The sequence below is a fragment of the Rosa chinensis genome, chromosome 5 (genome assembly GCF_002994745.2).
Source record: "Rosa chinensis cultivar Old Blush chromosome 5, RchiOBHm-V2, whole genome shotgun sequence".
NCBI lineage: Eukaryota > Viridiplantae > Streptophyta > Magnoliopsida > Rosales > Rosaceae > Rosa > Rosa chinensis.
In genome coordinates this window covers 63,439,649-63,461,512 of record NC_037092.1, presented here as the reverse complement: position 1 = coordinate 63,461,512, position 21,864 = coordinate 63,439,649, and the positions used below count along the sequence as shown (strand labels likewise).

The following is a 21,864-nucleotide window of genomic DNA, read 5'->3' as shown; positions in this document are numbered from 1 at the left end:
AAAAAAAAAAAAAATTCCGTTATCTTTCCTTTAGCTTTATCAGGATTTTTTTTTTTTTTTGTAAAGATAACGGAAAATTTAAGGACGTACACAAAAATGAAAGATTGGAGCAAACTTGATACACCATTCTGATGGTTATAAAAGTTGGAGTTTTTCTATTGGAACCTCCAAATTTACTCACTTGACCTCTTTGCTTTTTACACCTCCTATCCAATTTTTAAATATTAAAATTACTCACTAAACCTCACTAAAGTTCCTCAAATAACCTTACTCATAAACAAATTATTATCTTTAAAATAAAAAACTTAGACATTTCAATGATTTAATTACTCTATAAATCTTAACTACATATACATACGAACATACCTTAATCAAACAACATCCATAAATTGCTTTTCTAATAAAATATAAAAAAATCAAACACAAGGTATTGAGTTTTGAAAATTAATTTCTAATCAATAAGAAAATAACATGAACTATTCTGTGGTTTTTTTTTTTGTATTTTAGCTGTTAAAGAAAATGAAGAAATCATTTTTTCTTAATGTTTATTTATTTTCTCTACTTTTTGTACCTCATGATTTATTAAATTCTTATTGGGAATTTGGGGCGGGTTTGGAGGTTTAGTCCCCAATAGGGATGGGGACGGGGAATCCCCAATATATTTTTATTGGGGATTAGGGCGGGGATGGGGGTAGAAAATGACCTCAGGGATGGGTATGGTATTGTGATCCCCATCCCCAACCCGGCCCATTGCCATCCCTAACTTAGATTCAGGTCATAAATTATAATAGGATTTATTTTGTTTTCCCTCACCAATATGAATATATCATACATTTTTATGTCACATTATCTTAATAATATTTTTAATTCTTATTAAATATATATGAATGCTTTAAGAGAAGTTTTAAATACACACCGCTAATTACTTAATACACACTCCTTACTCAATACACTAACCATTTAATTACTCATTCTAATATTTTACTAAATACACAACCCAAATTACCTAAAATATCCTTAACCTAAAAAACCATGAAATACACTATTATTTAACTACATTAAGGCTACTATTTAATTTGATTAGTATATATTAACATATTAGTATTTTATAATTGACCATATTAATTACTTGTGTTAGTTATTGAGAAATCCATAAGGAATTATTATTGTTCTCTTCAAATAGATGCTTAGAAATAGGTTTTGTATTATTTAAGTTCTCATCCACAAAACACCACATTGATCAAGTATAAAATTTTGAGTCAAACATTCAACCAAGACTGTATCTGTGGCGGAACTACGAAATTGTCATTGGATGGTCAAACAAATTAACAATTACAAAATTTTATACCTGTGATTTTTTTTTTATATTAGATAATAAATTGACTAATCATAACTTTTAGAGAAAAGAAAAACTAAAAGTGGGAGTAAAGCGATTTGTTTTAAAAACATTTAATGCCATTGATTTTGTAAATGATATGGTTTCTCACCCCTTTAATTACAATTTATTTAAGGAAAATTTAAATTAGATGGTTTCTAACTTTATTCTTGTTTATAATTATAGAATCATATAAGGAAGATATGATTATTATTATTATTTTTCTTCTAATATATAGATGTCTATTTTGGTAATTTAATCTACCTATAAAATCTGATTTGAAATATAAAATAATAGGGATGTGTATTAAGTAGTTTGGGGTGTGTATTTAAAATTTCTCATGCTTTAATGTGTATGTAGTGAAATTGAAAAATGAAAAATAGATAAGGAAAATAATAAAGAATACAATCTAATATTACTGAATTGGAAAGTCTACATAAAATAAATATAATATTTTTTTGGGTATAATTATTGTCCTTAATAGTCATTTTATAATAGGTTATATATGTCATTTAATAATTCATAATAGAGTGAGGTCAAGTGAGTAGTTTTGGAGGTCCCAATAGAAACACTCTAAAAGTTGATACACCAAAGTGTAGAAATGTCTAAAGTTCATACACCATTTGTGATGTTTTCCCTATTTGAAATGCAAACTAAAACCAACAGCGTGCAGCTGCACTGTAAATGTGGTACTCTTTATTAATTGGATAATCAAAAACAAGTAATCTAAAAAGCTAGTGATATAGGTACATACACCTACGATGACACATGTACAAAGCTACTTGACCAGTAATAAAAAGTTACTGACAAAGAAATTTATTGCACAAAATCATATGCTAATTGTCTATGTTTGTCCATGTTGATAGTGCAACACAAATCTCAACCAAGAAATGCTAGAGACACAAAATCACAAACAAAAGAAAACTAAGTTTATACAAAATTCTGATACAGTGCTAGCATTACACTAACATACATGCAATAGCATATAAGATAAGACAACAATCAATCAATAACAAATGGCAATGGCCAAAATGTCAATCTTTTTGCTTCCTCTGAGCCTAACAGGGAATGCATTGTAAGCTGCAAGACCTCATAATGCATTTTTCATTTTTGATTTGTATCCAAGAACCCATAGCAGTGAATACTACTCATCGATCATAAACAAAAGTTCGATCCAAATATACTACGATCAATTACTTCACAGTTTTCACTAGGCAATTAAAATCGAGGTTTTCAAAACATGTAGGCCAAGTGGGTGAGGCAAAAGAAGGCCGTCGGAAACAACTTGCAGGTTCGTTGGGCTTGGGGGAGAGGCTCGACAAGAAATCTCAACGCCGAAGTATGAGCATGAGGTCGAGTTCACAGAGAAACCAGAGGCCTCACTGCAAGCATTCGGTTTCTGAGAGAGTAGAGAATCAGAGAGATCTGAGTTGGACTCCAGTGAGGTAGCTCCGATAGGAGCTTCTTCGTTGTCATCGTCGTCGTCTTCAGGCATGGCGGCGCCGTTTCGAGGTTTTGCAAGCTTGGATCGATTGAAATCTTACCAGATCGGACGCGGTGGTCGCCGGAATCAGAGAGCATCGTGCCGGTGGTCGCTGAAATCGGAGGCGGAGACCAAAGGTATGAAAATTTGTGGTTGAGGGGAGAGAGAGAGAGAGAGAGAGAGAGAGAGAGAGAGAGAGAGAGAGAGAGAGAGAGAGAGAGAGAGAGAGAGAGAGAGAGAGAGAGAGAGAGAGAGAGAGAGAGAGAGAGAGAGAGAGGTAAGGGCGAAGGCTGATGGAATTAATTGGGTTTCTTAAGTGGGAGGGTAAAATTGTCAGGAATGAATTAATTTGTGGAAGCAAGTGACCTTATGTGTACAAGAAAAATTAAGTGGCCTTATCACTAATTAAAATTTCAAAAGATCATTTGTGTGTAATTTTCTAAAATTATTTTAACCATATTATGTGAGCGTACATGTATTTATCACATACATGACTGAAGCTTGCAACAATTAGGGGAGCATCTGAAATAACATATGCCGGTTGTATTTATTTATTTTCCTTCAACAATGATTGTTTTTATACCACATGATTTTTGTTATCTGATATAAATTTTTTCCCCAGCTCTTATAAAAAAGGATCTAATGAAAATAAAAACACACATTTGTTCAAGTAAATCCAGAATATGTGTCTGGCCCAAACTCTAGGTTACTTGACCTAATGGCAATAGAGTTTAAATTAGAGAGAATCTCGGTGAATATGTTAGAGATATCCATTCATTGTATGATTACCTTTCCTTGTACGATTTAGATTCTATGCATTGTAATCCTCTATATAAAGAGGCCCCTATTATCAATGAGAACACACAACAATTCTCTCTCAAATATCGTTTCTCTAAAACACGTTATCAGCACGAAGCCCTAACACTGAAATAAATAGCCAAACCTTGATTCAAGAAGCAAAAACCTTAAATCTGAATACAAAACCTTGAACCCTTTTCTGCCTCTGCCACACAACTTGAAACCCTCGACCCCAGGAATCTAGAACCAGTGGTAGAACCACAAGAACCGGCCGGAAACCTACCTAACCAGCCACCGAAAGCTCCATACAACCCGCAGAAAATATTCCACCAGTTCACCATCATCTGGCCCTCCAATTTCCACCAAATTTTGTCATCCAGAGGCCCTCGATCTGATGATTCAGGAACCGGAAGAAATATGACAAAAACTGGCCAAAAACTTATTGAACTGGCCGACTGAAAGTCCGGCAGAAGGAAAAAAAAAAAAAAAGGAAGGAGAAACAGTAGCCCAGAGGCCCAAGCCGAACCCAAGCCGAGGTCCGCAAGCCACATCAGTAGCCGGCCCCACTGCCCACGTCATCACATGGACCTCACTGCCACGTCAGCAACCGGACCCACACTACCACGTCAGTAACAGACCCCACTGCTACGTCAACATCGGTCAACTTCCGATGACTTTTTCTGGGCACTTTTCCGGTGACTTTTTCAGGTCAAGTTTTTCGGCAACCTATTTCAAGGTTATTTTTACTAAAAGTTCCAATTTTTGAAGTTTTTATTTCTTTTCTCTTCTTTGTTCTCGGGGACTTGCAACCTCCCTTTTTCTACCCCCTTTTCTTCAGAGCCGGCCCTGTGGGCAGCCGCCTCAGGCCACCACTCTCCGAAGAGCCTCCGTGAAGTTTTATTTTATTTTATTTTATTTTAAATTTTACATATATTCGTTTATGATTATATAATTTGTTTTTGCGCATCTACTACAAAGCGGCCACACTAGCGCAGTGGTAATACAGATGTGTTGTTGTTTGCAGCATCAAGGTTCGAAACACAGTGGACTATTTTTTGTTTTTTTTTTTCTTAATTAGTTTAATTGCACTTTTTTGTCTTAATTAGTTTCTTTGCAATTAAACCTTTTTGTTCCTTCTTTTTCCAGCTTTTATGGAAAGAATATTTTAAAATTGAATATTAATGTACTTGCCCTTTGTTTTTCATTGGTTTCTTTTGTATTTAAATATATTCTGTTCTTTTTTATTTTTTCAACTTCTAAGTGAAAAATTATTTTGGAATTGAACACCTTTTTTTTTTCCTTGCATTAACATTAATGTAGGGGTTTAATTTATATATATATATATATAAAAATTTGTTCGATTATATAATTTTTTTTAGGTGAGGCCACATTTAAATTATTTGCCTCAGGCCATCAAAATGTCAGAACCGGCCCTACTTTTCTTCATCATAGGGGAGACCAAATTAAGCCGAACTGTAGGGGTTCGTGCTCACTCCAAGCTTGGAGCTTGTAGAGTCCTCCAAACTTAAAGTTTGTTGAGATAAAACGATCGACCGCAAACATCATTGTTTCGATCTAATCCAACCCCTCTTAGAATAGAATTTCTTGGAAGCGACTACGCTCGGAAATTCCTAATTTCTTGGAAGCGACAACGCTTAGAAATTTTATTTGTTTTCGTGGTAGCCTTTTTCGCTCCGAAACTAACCCTAATTTTTTGTTCTCTTTCAAGATGAGTAACCTGAACAAATTGGACTTTGCTTCATTGGGAACAATTGGCTCTGAATATCACAGGTGGGTTCGTGATGTCCGCCAGCATCTCAAAGCTGATGGAATCCTGAATACGATTCTCGAGCCTAGCCAGGACATGCTAACTGTTGAGCAAGCTCAAGCTTTGGAAGCAAATAGAGCAGCCTTAGAGGCAAATAAGGTGAAAGCCATCATCTTAATGACTCGTCATATGAATGATTCGCTCCAATACGAGTGTATGAATGAAGAAGACCGTAGAAGGTTATGGGTCTCACTCGAAGAAAGATTTGGCAACGTCCGTGACTCCCTGCTTCCTGACCTAGAAGTGAGATGGCATAGCCTCCGCTTCTGTGATTTAAAGTCAGTTCTTGACTACAACTCGGAAGCACTTCGCATTAAATCCTTAATAGAATTATGTGGTAAAGAGATCACAGATGCGATGTTGATTGAGAAGACTCTCTCTACCTTCCCCGTCTCTGCATTAATGGTTGCTAAGAACTATCGAATTGATGTTACTGCAGGATGAATCACAAGGTTTCATGAGCTTATTGGAGCTATGAATGTCGCTGAAAAGCATGACAATATCTTTGTGAAGAACTATAATTCGAGATCTATGGAAACAGAGCATATTCCGGAATCCAATTATAGTCGCGCCTCTAAGAGAGGGCGCCAAGAGCGAAACCCTAATCTTAGGGATACTTCTGGACGTTCTGGTCCATATAATCACTCTACTTGGGAAGGTAACCGCCAAATAGGCGAACACGGAACCGAAGAGGTAAACGTGGAAAGAGAGAGGGAGGCAACGCCTCTGGCCATGTTGGTGGCGCCACCAACACTAAGAGCCATCTAAATGACGCTTTCAAAGTGCCTCAATCAATGGAGTCTGAGCAAAGAGATGTATGTTCCCGATGTGGAATATCCGGTCATTGGACATACATTTGTAGAGCTCGTGAAGAAATTGTCACTGCAGACAAAGCATATTGTGAAGCAAGAGAAGCTCACTATGTGGAACAAGAATATCATGAAGATGATCTAGAGTGAAAGGTTGAAGACTACAAATCTGGCTGGGATCAATAGATCGCCAATTCTGTTTAAGTCTTTATTTTTCCAAGAGATGTAATAGGCAATTGCCATATATTTTTGTAGTAAATGCCAATGGTTTAGTTTTTCTTCAAAGTAGGCTCACCCAAAGTAAGTATGATGTCTAGGAAGGTTTTGAGATTAGTGGTACTTAAGCGAGCCTTGCTCCACCGACATCTCTCTACTCACATGGTCACATTTATTTTGGAATTATCAAAAGAAGTTAGACGATTACCATTGTTTTGCATTAGCTAGCATTTTGGATTAGATTTTCTTTGGTCATAGAGACAATGATGTAACTCCGTTGGCTTATGAATAAAATTTCGAGTTCTCTTCATTATGACTCCATTTTGATTCTGAGCATATTACTTTGTGACTACGATGGTTGGGCCATCGACATTAATTCAAGGACATGGAATAGCCCAAGTTCCACTTGCCAAATAGCACCTTGATTACTGTCATAAAAACTCTCTACGCTCTTAGGGCAAATTGTACCCTATGAATAGCGAACAGATTCCATGCGAAAACACATGTAGAGAATGGAAATGAGTTCCTTTGCAATACCTCTAATGATTGAGAACAAAGGCGCATCTTAGAGAAGTTTATGTGTCTCTCTAGTGGACTCTATGTCACTATTCGAGCTATTAATCCAATAAAAGTTATTAGAGAAGATTTCTTGAATTTAGACACATATTGGCTTTGCCACGATAGGATAGATCATCCTAGTTATGATATGATGATTCGTCTACAAAAGACTTCACACGGACATCCATTCTCTCGAGCGAAATGAAGCATGAATCAAAGGTTGATTCTTGGACTATGTGTGACCGCCGTCGCTGCCTTTGGCACCACTGCCATCCACCACCAACCTAGGGCTGGCACAGTTCATATCCATGACACCATGGATGGCATCCATCATGGTGATGGTGCCCCACGTGATGCTGCAATCACCAACTTGCTTCAAATAGCGTTTTAAACCCTCAGGCCCAACCAAAATCCTCATTGGTTGCTTCTAAAGCCTCTTGCTCGTTTTACAAAGCCCGTTCCTTAGGGATATTAGGATTGAGACCGTCCTATGCAAAGGATATGAAAATACTTATTCTGTTCTTACATAGAATCCATGAGGATTTTGTGGACTAATTCAACCAACTTGCGGACGTTTAAATATCTCATGACGATAGGTTGACACGCAAACACGCTGGTCAACTGTTATGCCATTGTCCACTTGAAATGCTGCTTATGCTACACTCCTAGCCAATATCATATGACAACGAGCTCACTCCCCAGATCATCCTATTCCGTCAATTGGACTTGACGATGCTAGAGAGTTTACATCGAAGACTTTCGATGGATATTACAATGGGACTGATGTTGGATATCATATTCTCATGAACACACCCAAATGGTCACACAAAGACGACTATGATGGTAGGCAGGACATTGGTAATGCGCACCAATCTATTATATCCGATTGGGGTGATGCAATATCGCATGTGTTGGGGACATCATTGAGTATGAATGTGTATACAATTCATGGATGATGTGCCCTACTCCCAAGATTAGGAGGTCAAGTTTTAGTAAAGGGGAAAAGTAAGAGTATCGTACCCAAGGGATTGAGTAACTCTACCCTAAGCTAGATTACCGCGAAAATAAAACCTAGAAAACACATGCGAGTCTATCTTTTTATACATTAATAGTCTTAGCCCTTTGGAAGTCAAAACTATCAATAATGATATTTACAATGGTAAAGTGGTGAATCAGCTTTGTTGATTTTAATTTCTATAAAGTAAAATAAGTTGCACGAAAAATAAACTAAGCAAATAAAATAGAGACTTTGATCAATGAGATAAATAGGAGCATAGGTTTTGCACCTAGCCTCCCTCATGCATATAATGTAACCCATTTTCAAATGACAACATGCTTTGATAAATTTCCCCTTAGTGCTTTGATGAAACTACCAAGAAACCAACTAGTCATGCAATTTAACAATCTCTTCTAAAGCAAAGCTAAATTACACAACCTTTATACCATTCAAATCTTCCGGATCCTAAATGGCCTATCACTAGGCCAATAACCTTAATATACAACACTTTTTACACAACGAAAAAAAAAAATTGTTGTGTGATGATGCAAAGTCAATCACACAACATGACTAAGAACCATACGTTGTATAAGGCCATAAAAATTTTGATATTTTTATGGAGAAGGTGATTCCACAACGCTGCCAAGAGTATTCTGTTGTGTGAAAGATTAAAAAAAGGGTGGGAGATTTCCCGCCTAGCTTGACACAAATTTGTGTCCAAATATGTACTACATTGTACAACATCATGGTTATACCTGTTGTGTGATACTAGGTTGCAATTTATTATACAACAGTTTTTGACTTGTGTTGTATGATTAAATTAGATATTATTGGCAATTCTGGATGTGCCCCCAAATGCTACTCCTTCTACCCCAAAACGTACAATTTCGGAGAACTTATATAGGTCATGGTTTGAGGATCCCACAACGTAAAAACTTTATTTCTGTTGTCTGAATGAAACTTGTTTATAGTAGCACCAAAACCATTGTACATAGCATGGCTGCGCGGGAATTTTCCCTCCTTAGAGGGACTAAGTTAAAAAGTTTGAGGAACGCGGGGTCTAAATTTTTAATTCCCCCCAACACTTGGTCACTTTTTCTGAAACTTTCGAACCCTAATCGATAGACTCTCACTTTGATTGCCTCCTCCTTTGCGTCCCCGACCTCAGCTCCTTCTCCAACCTGTGTTTAGAAAAGTTTCCGAAGCTCAACATTCACAAAGAGCTCGACTCAGACCCCCAACAATCTCCTCTACAGCGTCGCCACCAATCCGTAACTCTAATTCCCCTTACTCTCAATTTCAATTCTTCATCTGCTTTTGCTTTTCCCCTCTAAATTTCTTCTTCTACTCCTAATCTTATCCCAAGCCCTAAAAGATCCCCGACAATTTCAGATTTGGGATTCAACGAATTCGTTCTCAATTTCGTTTCTTTGTGTGAATTTCGTGACAAATCGAAGAAAATGGTGACATTTGAGCTCTACATGAGGTCGGAATGTGTCTGACTGAGACTTTGGATGAGATGGTTCAGAACGGGACTCTCAGTCCTGAGCTTGCCATTCAGGTTCTGGTTCAGTTCGAAAAAGGAGACCCGGCCATAACTCCTCCGTCCAACCATCTCTCGGCGGCACACCACCGGCGTTCGACTCCTCTTCTCAGTGCCAACATGCCTATGGTGGTGGACCATACATGCACACATAGTGGGGAGAGATTCGAAACCCAAAAGCCTAAAGCTTTTCCGGCGACTCTGGTCACAGTTGTCGATGCTTGAGGTATAGAAATTGATCTCCTCTCCACGCTCTACACGTTGGTGTACATAGTTTTCGATTTTGATTGAATTTTGAATAAATTGGTTTTGGGTGTTTTCGGGGTTTAATGGAGTTTCCTGTTTCTGGAGGTTCATGGCGTTTTCCGGCGGCGAGTCTAGGCTGCTGGGTTCATTTCTGAAGTCGTGGAACACCGATTGATGGCTAGTGGAGCTCAATTCATTGAATTGAGTAAAGTGGTGAGCTCGGATACCGAATTGAATAAGAGGAATTGGATGGGCTATGCTCGACGATCACAGAGCATAGTAGCTGCAAGTTATGCTTGTTCAAGATCTCTGTTAGCTCAAATTGAGTTAATTTGATGTCGAAGAAGCTGTAGACTCAGTTGGGTTTTTGACAAGCATCAAAGGTAAAATTAGAGGTTCTGGGTGGAATTGTTCTTTGATTTAATTATGTCATAGAGTTTGATTGACTTAAGAGTTGAATGGCATATTGTTAGTACACGAGTTGAATGTGAATTTGGTTGTGTTACGGAACTGGGTTTGCCCTTTTGAATTAATTGATATTTTATTTGTGTATTAATTTTGTATTTGATGGGGTTGTGGGGGTTTGCGTTAGTCTATGAGTGAGGCTCTGGAAACCCAAGTGAAGAGCAAGGTCTCCATCAAGGTAATGTTCTTTATTTCGTGTTTGTATTTCTGGGTTTTCGTACCGAGATTTGAATTACTGAGATGCTTTGTTGGGTCTGAACATGCGTCTCCCATGTGGTTTGCTTGTGTATTTGAGTTGACTTTGTCTTAGAACAGTTGTATGGTGTTTGGTGAAGTGATTGTTCCAGTGATTGATTATTATTATCTGGGTGTGTTCAACTTGGTTGTGTTATTGTAGCGTGATTCCTGACTTCCTGTGATGTGTTGATGTTATCGAAGGAGCTTGGTAATTACAGACATGCTCTTACTGATGCTGAGGAAGCAATTAGGCTCAGAAACACTAATGTCAAGGTAGTACTAATTCTTGAACATGTTCTTGTTCTTAGCTGGGATTTGTTTGCAAAGTTTGAATAATTGGTTGTTTGAGGTGTTAAGCATATTTGGGTGTTGGCTTAGGCATTTTACCAAGCTGCGAAATGAGCTCCAATGAACTTGACTTTTGATTTGGTGGCTGGGCAGCTCTTGAAAATAGTCCAAGTCCAAGATTAATTGGAAATGACCTTTGTTTTGATGTTGTTTTTATTAGATGTCCCAGTGAATAATTTGTTTCCAGCATTATATGATTGATTGCTTGCGAATAAATGAAGTTAGATGTTTGTGTTCTTGACTGTAGCACTATATGAGCAAGATTCTAAACTTTTCTGTTTGAATTTGTTAGAAGTGTTGAATGAAGCGTCATCATAACCTTGTGATTTCTGGTTTCTACTTGCAAGATAAATATGGTTCATTTGAGATAATTTAGAAAGAGGCAGATAGCCGAAACTCCGTGATATTACTTTTTGTTATTCCCCATATTTCAATAATTGTGCACATGTTCCAAACTTCTTAAGTTCATAGATTTGCGACTAGTCAAACACATCCAATTTACAGTTTTATGATAGAAAGTTAGTTAAGTAAACAATTATCTGCATCAAACAATCTGTTTTCTTTTTTATTTATTTATTTACTATATGCTTGTTTGTCTTGTCAAATATCTCAATCTTTTGTTTCTTATGATTCTATTAACACTTGTACAGTTCTATTCTCCAATTTCTGCTTGGTTGAACCGTTTGCTACACTTGCAGTTTCAGAGGCTCTTTCCGAGGATTTGCAGGTTAGACAATTAATTGCTATCTTATGCTTGTTATTATTTAAATTAAACAAACTGAGAATTTCTTCTATCAACCTTTACCTTCTCTGTGCTCTGTATGTGGTACATTTGATATGTGGTGGGTTTGATCTCAATGTATGGAAATGAAACTTCTTATAGGTGGGTCTATGAAGGAGTCATTGATGATCGTTATGGTGAATGTTTCATTGCTGAGAACAAATCTCTTCAAAAGGTATTGTCTGCTCTAAATGTGAAATAGATCAGCTTTCCATTGTACCTTGATACTTGTGCCATCTCCAACTTTCACATATGGTGCATTAAGCTGAAGGTAGTATAGTGGAATTCTTAATATATTTTTTGATTAGCTTATGCACTATATTAGAAACTTTAGCCTAGTAATTTGGTCTTTGGATATCTAATTATCTATAATACAAAACTTTGTTTCTTGACTGCTTTTTCTATATAGGAAGGCATCCTTAGGCATTATCTTTAGTCTTCGGTATTATTCCCTTTAATCGATGGTAATTAATAATATACCCTAGGCATCTTATAAGCTTTCATATATTTACACCGACCTTGACGGTCTGTTCTTCTCATTTCATGGTGGTTAATAGATAGAACAAATATGCATGGACCAACCACTGCAATTAACTCAATTTGTTACTTAATGGCTTTCTAACTTTGACTATCGCTTAGTGTAATATTGGTGTGGTAATCTGCACAGATGCTGTTTAAGGGTTTTCCCGATGCTTGTGATTCATTGATGGTTCTGAGGAATGGTGCACTGGACATAAAGACAGAGCCTTTAGTAAGCACATTTAGTTGCTTCAAATTGGAGACACTTCTCCTTGCACTCTTTTAAAATAGGGAACCTTTATCAAGTATCTCACATATGTTTGTATTGTTGTTTATAATCGCTTGGTAACAGGACATGTTAAAACAGTATAATAAGTTGTCACTCCAGCCAAAAAAAAAAGTAGAAGTTGGGTTTGAGATTCTCTTCCAATTGAATATGTGGTAATGCGGAGTAAATACTATGGTAAATTTTCCTATGTTAAATTCTAATTACATGAGAGACATCATTGAGGATAAAGACCTGACATTGTTTCCAAGAAAGGTACAAGTGTAGTTTATAAATGTAGTCACTTTAACTTGGTTTATATTGACTCTTTTATGTCCATGCAGTGGGAGAGGAGAGGCAACAGTCAATATACTCAAATAGACATAGATATGATGCGAAATGAATGGGCAAAGTATGTCGTGAAGGCGTATGTGTAGGAGCTAAAGGAAAGCATATGAGGAAGTAGGTTGTTGCTGAAGGAAAGCATCATTTTTGTGCTTCTCTGCTGGCACAATATTCATGCATTGTGTGGCATGTTTTGTAACAAACAGTTTGTATTTGTATCAACTTTTGATGTCCCAAGTAGATGGGCAGGCATTTGAATGCTTTTCTTCTTTCAATGTTGGCTTGGATGATTGAGAAATTCTCCCTTTTCACATTTGAATGCGTTTCTTCAAATAGTATGAGTTGGATTACTTATTTTATAGATTCCAATGTCTTTTCTTTACAGTTAGTCACTGTTCATTAGGTAAAATGGAGCATTATTATCAATGCACAAAATCTAGAAAAGACGATTATCACACAACAGAATTTCTGAAGTTAATAATGTTGTCTGAAGTAACAATTTGGATGTTCACACAATGAATCCTTATACAACATGCAACGGTTCTAACAAACATACGTTGTCTGATTTATAATCACACAACTGTAATAACTAGAATACATTATCTAAAACTAACACACAACAATAAAATTTCCAAAAGTGAAGTGTGAGGATAACTCATACAACAGATAAAATAAAATGCAGTTGACTGATTGCCTTTCATACAACGGCTCGGAAATAACTTTCGTTGTGTGAATGATGCCAATGACATGTGCAGCATGACTGCGCGGCAACTGTGGCTGCCATCTACCGAGAGAAGGCACAACGGTTTTAACCAATTAAGTGTTGTCTGTTTGTAATTCACACAACGGGTTTCCACCGTTGTGCGATTTTTAATCACACAACGCTCCAATACACAACGGAGATCATCCAAATCACACAACGAATTTGGTCCGTTGTCTGTTTGCTTTTTTGGCCTAGTGTATGGTGCCGTGAGCCTAAATTCTTCCGGAACCTAAACCCACAACATCATGCTTTAATTTCTAGGTAAGAAACCGAAGCAATCTAGTTCTTCCCGTAAGAATAAGCTAGACCACCACCCTATTAGCTAGCTACACATGCTTCTCGGTTACAAAAGATTGTCAAGCTTAAGTTTCCAATTTCATTAATTCCTACAACATGCTTCTAGGTGACAAATCTAAAAACACATGTAAGAAAGGATTAAAGTAAAGTAGCTAAAGGATTCAAAACACGCATATTCATAAAAAACATGGCATCACACTATTTTATACATGAGTTTGGCTAGGGCTACGGCCGCCCAATTTTATTATACTCACAACGCATAGTTACATAAATCAAACCCATATACATAATAACATCAAGTAATAGAGAGGAAGAGTGGAGAAAGTGGTTGGTTACCAAACTAGCTCCCCTTGATGCAAAACTAGTGAGAGATGTTTCAAAGTATGGAAATTTCGGTTTTCTCAAACCCAAATTGCCATACAAATCCACAAAGCTCTTAGAAACTTGAAGAACAAAGGCTTGAAATGATGAAACTAAGGTGTGATTGATCAAAGATGTAAAGGATCTTCGGTTTTTGGTAAAAACCCAAGACACTTTACACTTTTCTCTACACAAAACTAAGAAACTATGAATTAAAGCTAAGAAACTAAGAGAAATGTGTGAAGAGAAGATGAAAAACGTCCAAATGAAGGGAGGGTGCTTTTATAGGCCAAAAGTGATGAATGGAGGGTAGAGATCAAAGGAAATGAAGAGCTAGATGTGATTGACAAATGTGTAAGCACAAAATGTGGATCTAGTCTTTAACTCCACATAGAAATGACCTAGAAAGCCCATAGAGATTTTGGTGGAGAAGAAAAAGTAAGGGTAGAAGGGTCATGTGTAAGGGAACAAGGTAATAAATTGGAGACAAAAGTGTAAGATGTTAGAATGGGACCATTTGTCATAATTCAAATTTTGAATTTCAAAATAACCTAGACCTAAAGTCTCTAACCCTAATCAGCTCTTCCATGTCCTCCGCACATGTTCTCGACGTCCAGGCAGAGCCAATAGAGAGGCTTTCGACGCTAAAGCTGCTTCAGGTAGAGCTCTCTCTGTTGGTGAAAAGGAAAAAAATTGAACTGCAAGAGAAGACATATTGAATTCAGATTGATCTTCCACAGCTGCTGTGAAGAATTAAGCTCAATCCCAGGAAATAGTGATTGATTGAACTCTTTGCTGATAAATTGATCCTCTGTGGGCTGTTCCTGTTGGACTTTCATCACAAGTCTGAGAATATGATATATGCCCGCAAGATGTTTGATGGAATGTTTGAGAGAAACGTTCTGTGAAGATGACATGTGCAGCCCTGGGGGGCAGAAATATCAATTCTCATGTTCTATTACAACTGCAGATATGTTGGTGCTCTACGGGAGACTCTGCGCATCAAGCTAACTAAGTTGCAATGGAGACAAGCATAATTAAAGTTGCACGACCACCATTCCTCTTTTGTCAAAGAATTCACACATACAAGAAGTAGGAGGTGATCTAATTTGGCTTTATATATCAACACAGGGCCTACCCTGTAGCTATATGTGCTTTAGCCAAGTTGGTGGTTAAAATCCATCATCCAAGCCATCACATGCTCATTAGACAAGAGTATTGTAGCAGGAGAAAATAATAGACTTGATGGAATTTTCTTATTGCCAGCTTGTGGCATAACGGTAAGAAAACATACTGTTGTGTTTGCTATTTACCAATTGTGGTGAAATCAAAAATTACAATTCTGAATCAATAAATACATCGCGTAGCTACCATCCTGTTTCTTAAGGCCAGCAAAGGGGCTTTGATATACATAGCACTGCAATTTGCCATTGGGAATCGAAGTCTGGAGATTAATGTATGTATGCTTACGCATATAACCAAGAAGAGGAGAGGCCTGGCAATATGTGTACATGTAGTATGATTCCTGATATATGGCTATAATTCATTTAGTTAGAAAGGATGATTAATATATATATATATATATATATATATATATATATATCAATCTCCTGGGATATGTATCATTCCAAGAAGATGCTAAGTGGCCTAAATATCAAAACTCCATATGGGTTGACGGCAACAACTTCTTTTAAGGGAAAATAGGAAAACATAGAGCCAGCATAGCCAATTGATGGCTTGTAATTAAGCTTGATTAAAGCCAATGCGGTTTTCATTGTAGCAGTGCAGCAAGTGTGGCACCTCCATGTGCTAGGGTGATAGACTCACTTGGCCACGTATCATAACGTGGATGGCTATGATTCAATCATGATCTCAGACAGTACATTTAGCATATTTGCAAAGCATGCATCTCGCGAAGAAATGAAAGCGAACAGTTCGCGAAGGAAGACTGGTGATTCATTTATGTGTGTTCACTGCTCTCACACACACACACATATATATATATATATATATATATATAAACAAGGAGCACGTGGCCTCTGTAAAAGTGGGCATGCATTATTTGCAAAGCATGCATCTCGCGAAGAAATGAAAGCGAACAGTTCGCGAAGGAAGACTGGTGATTCATTTATGTGTGTTCACTGCTCACACACACACACACATATATAAACAAGGAGCACGTGGCCTCTGTAAAAGTGGGCATGCATTATGATTACATGTGCGCACCTGTGTCAGTAAGTTCGCGAACGTTCATAGCCCTAGCCCATTCTCATCACCGCGAAGGGTGGCGAGCAGTTTGAAGACTTCATGAGGCAGAGAGTAAGTGCAACAAATAAAAATGTTTCGTGAGCAGCGTGTTTTGGGACAATGTGTCAGCTTATCTAGCTATATAAGAGCCAATGAAGTGGCTCCAACACATATATTTGAGAAGATCAATATAGAACCATCCCGCTATACACTCGGCGAAGATTCTAAGGGCCGCGAAGGCTATTCATTTGCGATCAAAGGCAGCCTCTTTTAATCCTTAGCATGGGGGGCACATATGGGGGAGGCATTTCAAAAATTTTGTGGCATGAGTTTAATATAATTAAGACTTGTGTTAACGTTAGAGCCCGCGGGGGTCTCTAGTTAGCTTTAGAGAAAGAAAGAGAGGGAGAGAGACACACGAGACGTATAGTGGTTCGTCTCCACCTTAGAGGGAGACTACGTCCACTTGAATATTGTACTATGTGTGTTTGGGCCCTGCGGCCCAAAGGGGATTACAAAGTGTGTAATGGGATCGATGAGTTGTGGGAGGAGGCATTCATTTTATAGGTGAAGGAAGCCATCTCCTTTACATTTTCTTAGATGTGGGATGTAGAAATCACTATTCTAGTCTAGAAAGCATGCTTGTGAAGGCAACCTTGTAAGGCCGGGAAGGTGGCTTCCCGGCGACGTATTTGCCGCTTCCGGATACCGTAGCGTAGCTTGACCATAGGGCTACAAGATGCAAGTAGTGGTTGGATCCCATGAGGGTGTTGTTTATGCTTGGTGAGGTAGCAAACTATCCATGTATAGTGAGAGGTATCTACAAGTCCCCGAAGTCCCCGAGTAAGAGGAGCTTCTTGGTTGGGGAGTTATATGAAGTCATCAAGCATAAACAATGTCTGAGAGGCGCCTAGCCCTTACAAGTCCCCGAACTCCTTAAGCAAGAAAGGACTCGTTTAACCTGCACAATGAGACAAAAAACGCTCATATGTAGAATGCTTTGTTGTATTGGTTACCGCTCACATTAATGGAATGCGAAAAGAATTCGATTTGTTGCTAGCGACAAATGGTAGAAGAATTCAATATTCCATTAATGTGTATGAACATGTAAAATATTGGTATTTGTATATGTGGATCTTATGGCCATATAACATGCACAATATATAGTGACAAGTGTAATGGGTGTCCATAGAAAATTGTGGGAGTAGTCCCGGTGACATCGTATGAAGCGTTTGTGAACTTAGGGCTTAAGTAAAGCATGTTGGACATGATTGAGCAAGTTGGGTGTAGTTGAGTGTGTAGGCGTTGTGCGAGCATGCGGGGCATGACCCAAGCGCAAGTCGTGGCCATACTCAATACCCAAGCAAGTCGCAACTCGAGTAAGTCGTTTATCCGGACATGTTTAATTAAGTCGTAAGTGTCGCAAGCTTCTAGATGAATGTCACATGAAAGTGAATTTAAGCATGTATGTGTGTAGCATGTACTTGTAGTAAAGTTGCTAATAACATTTTGTAGGCATGCTTAAGGGTCATGGAGACATGTATAGACATGGCAATAGCTCCAATTGAAAAAGAGTATAGTGAGATAAAATCACTTATCTTATGCCGATTTGGAGTGAGTTGGAGTTGGAATTGGCATAGGTACCCAAATTATGTTGGAGTTGTCCAAGCATGACGCTCCCATGTTGTTTAGGCGAAGATTCCTAGTAGAAGGATGATGGTTTCGCCAATTGGAGAGGTAATCGGTGATTATGCCTCTTTAACATAAGATAGATAATTAGCACACAATTTGCAAAATTATTAAATGCTTGGTAAGTGCATTGGTCGGAGAACAATGATAATGCATTAATTCTATAACGCAACTTTAATTCACCATTTATCCATAAAGTAATGTTCCGTAGTGTAATGGTGACTTGCCATATAACATGCATATACACACAGGAGTGTAAGCAATACGGACATATTGATTATGTGCATGAATAACTTGAGTTTTCATTTGACAATGAAATATAGAGAATTAACTTCAAATATGTGCCCACTGGCTTGTACTATATTTAATAGGGATCAAATTGATGTGAGTGGGACCTTGGCGGTGGAAGCATATATATCATTGGGCATGCACTTGAGATAAATGAGAGTAAGGCACAATTAAATGAATGTGATAACACGACAAGTGTAGTAACATAAAGATCCTATTAGATGTTAATAGGCCAAGTGTCAAGGTTATGTGGAACAGAGGCAGGTGGTGTTCAAAGCTACATGTACACCTCTATAAACACATATAGTAAGGAGAACCGAATGTATCATGTTGCTGATATGTGGCAGTAAAATAGTCATGCTTTCCTTGACTGAAGATAGCTTCGAGTTTTAAAACAGAGGCATGGTTTGTATGCACAAGTGTTTAAATGAGAGAATCTTAGCTTTTTGCATGGTTTGGTAGAACTGGGAACGTCGATGCAGACTGGGTGGGTGTCCTGATCAATCAACAAGGTACCCACAGTGAGCTGCCTGGAAAACAACGCTCTGGCCAGTGGAGATTTGGTTATTACCGCTGATGCAGTCTAGCGGAGAAACTTATGCATATAGGGTGCCGCTGCCGGAGCCGTAGCGGAGGAATTCTGCCGCTGCTTCACGGTCAGCGGTGGCGCTGACTCTTTTGTAACTAGGATGGGCTGTTGCACGGTTGGTGAAGCTGCTGATTGTATGCAGAGGGCTTGCGGAGGACTGGTGAAGGATGATAACTGTTTGTTTGGTGGAGCTATTAGTCAGTGGTGGAGAGTGGTGATGCCCAACAGAGGAGGATAGCCTGGCCGCTGGTGGAGGAGGCCGGTTTTGCTGGTTTGAGGCTAGCGGTTCCACCGGTGGGGCCGCTGAGGTTGGCTAGTGGCTTGGGCCTGCTGCTACTGTGCGTAGGGAGGGCTGCTACTTGCTTAGTGCTAGCAGGCTGGTGGGAGGCGCTGGAGGGGCCTAGCGGAGGCGCTGATGGAGCTGAGCGGAAGAGAGGTTCCGCTGACTGAGAGTAGCGGAAGAGTGTGCCGCTGATGGATCTTAGCGTAACCACTGAGGCTTAGCGAGGCTAGCTACTACTGTGGGTTCCGGCGACCGCTTACCGCTACAGCCTGCCGCTGGTGGTGTTTGTCGTCGGCGGTGGTGCTCAGCGGACAAGGCTTCGCTGAGGTAGTCCGGCTGAGATAGTTCGGCGGAGAGAGACTAGCGGAGGTAGGCTAGCTGTTGTCTGCTGGCACTTGATGGTGATCTGCCAGCGGTAGAGCCTGCTAGGCGCTGGGTGACGAGTGCAAAGATGCTTGGTCTGGCACCTGGCGCTGGCGGTACGTGGCTAATGCTAGCTGATGCAGTGGTGCTCAAAAACTGATGGGCGGTGCATCCAGATTGCCTAGCGGAGTGACTAGCCAAGGGGGAGGCTGGGTGTCCACAGCAAATTGGCACCAAATTTTTTTTTTTTTTTTGTGCAGCGACTTTTGTATTGTTGGCATTGGCCAGCCTTTAGTTGTGTTGACTGGAGTTGACCAGTCCTTTAAGCTGGGGGGGACCTCATCTTGACCTGGAATTTTAAGCAATGACCCCAAGTTGCACTTGATGGGTAGCGACGGATGTAAGGCTTGATTAAGAATATGAGGCAAGGAAGGTCGAGTGCTTTTAGCGCCAATGTTAACGTTAGAGTCCGCGGGGGTCTCTAGTTAGCTGTAGAGAAAGAGAGAGAGAGACACACACACGAGACGTATAGTGGTTCGTCTCCACCATAGCGGGAGACTACGTCCACTTGAATATTGTACTATGTGTATTTGGACCCTGCGGCCCAATGGGGATTACAAAGTGTGTAATTGGATCGATGAGTTATGGGAGAAGGCATTCCTTTTATAGGTGAAGGAAGCCATCTCTTTTACATTTTCTTAGATGTGGGATGTAGAAATCACTATTCTAGTCTAGAAAGCATGCTTATGAAGGCAACCTTGCAAGGCCGGGAAGGTGGCTTCCCGGCGACGTATTTGCCGCTTTCGAATACCGTACCATAGCTTGACCATAGGGCTACAAGATGCAAGTAGTGGTTGGATCCCATGAGGGTATTGTTTATGCTTGGTGAGGTAGCAAACTATCCATGTATAATGAGAGGTATCTACAAGTCCCCGAAGTCCTCGAGCAAGAGGAGCTTCTTGGTTGGGGAGTTATATGAAGTCATCAAGCATAAACAATGTCCGAGAGGCGCCTAGCCCCTACAACTTGTGTAAGTGTCTTAATACCAACAAGGCCAATATCTGTGGCCTTTTATTCTTGGAAGCATTTCTATTATCTTAACATAAGAGATCAAGTGTTCATAGCATTTGCGATCAAAGTGTCAGGTATTTATGTTCATCAGTTAATCAGTGTACCACTTTGATTATTAGCTATCTCATTGTACACCAAGGTAACTTGGTGGCATTCATGCTTCATGGCCTATTTTGAGGCCTATATATATGGGATCAGTCAGGTGATTTCAATTTTGTACTTATTGTTGAAGCCAATTCAAGTGGCTTTAAAGCGATGTTATTGCAAGATTAGTGCTGACTCAAGACCTCTTCAATCAAGACTGGGAACTTTGACTTCGAGGTCTGGGGGGCAATGTTTGAATCCAAAATTAACATTTTTTCCGGACGAGGGGGACTCAAAGAAATCGGGCCAATATCGGTGGCCCAAGCAGTATATTTCTGACTAGTTCGAAATATATTGTTTAGAGGCTAAATAAAGCCTACTTGGAGGCCAAACAATTTTGAAGCAAGACTGGATATTCATCGATCTACTATTAATTATCATATATTTAGTAATTAATGGTGGTTTATTTGGTTGATTACCAAGATTGTGCAAAGAGAGAGCAATCACGTGGCCATGCAATATTCATATATTCCCATGCAATTAATGTGCAATGGCATATATAGGAGCATGCAATCATGGTTGATTGTGGTAATCAAGGAAAGGATCATGGACGTACATGAGCCATGCAAGAATCAAGGCTACTCACATATTGCAATTAAGGAAGGCATAGCATGGTGGGCCATCAACTATTTGCTGCCAATATATATATGCATGATTGTTGGACAGGGAGTCCTCTTGAAGATACCTCGTGAAGTTGCGAAGATATATATGAACATATATACATGCATGGTTCAATTAAGGAAAGGATATAATGGACATATGTGAAGTATGGCAGCGAACAGTTCACATCCGAGAATATTACGTTAAGGACTCCAAGAGGCAATAACCTTTGCCTATATTCTAGCGGCGATAGAGGATAATTATTAATTATTGCTTACGATAGTTATCAAGACTATTAAGAGTTTTGATTTGATTCAAAGGCCAATAACTGTGGCCTAAAATATAGTATTCCATTCC

General features: G+C 38.9%; 1 protein-coding gene across 1 annotated transcript; it reads left to right on the top strand.

Moving 5' to 3' along the window:
* Nucleotides 1–10,743: 10,743 nt before the first annotated feature.
* Nucleotides 10,744–12,489, top strand: LOC112163819. The gene is made up of 4 exons (XM_024300075.2): nt 10,744–10,828; nt 11,554–11,630; nt 11,787–11,859; nt 12,352–12,489. Exons 1-4 carry the CDS (start codon nt 10,745–10,747, stop codon nt 12,487–12,489), a joined length of 372 nt encoding a protein of 123 aa, XP_024155843.2. The 5' UTR covers nt 10,744.
* The last annotated feature ends 9,375 nt before the right edge of the window (nt 12,490–21,864 follow it).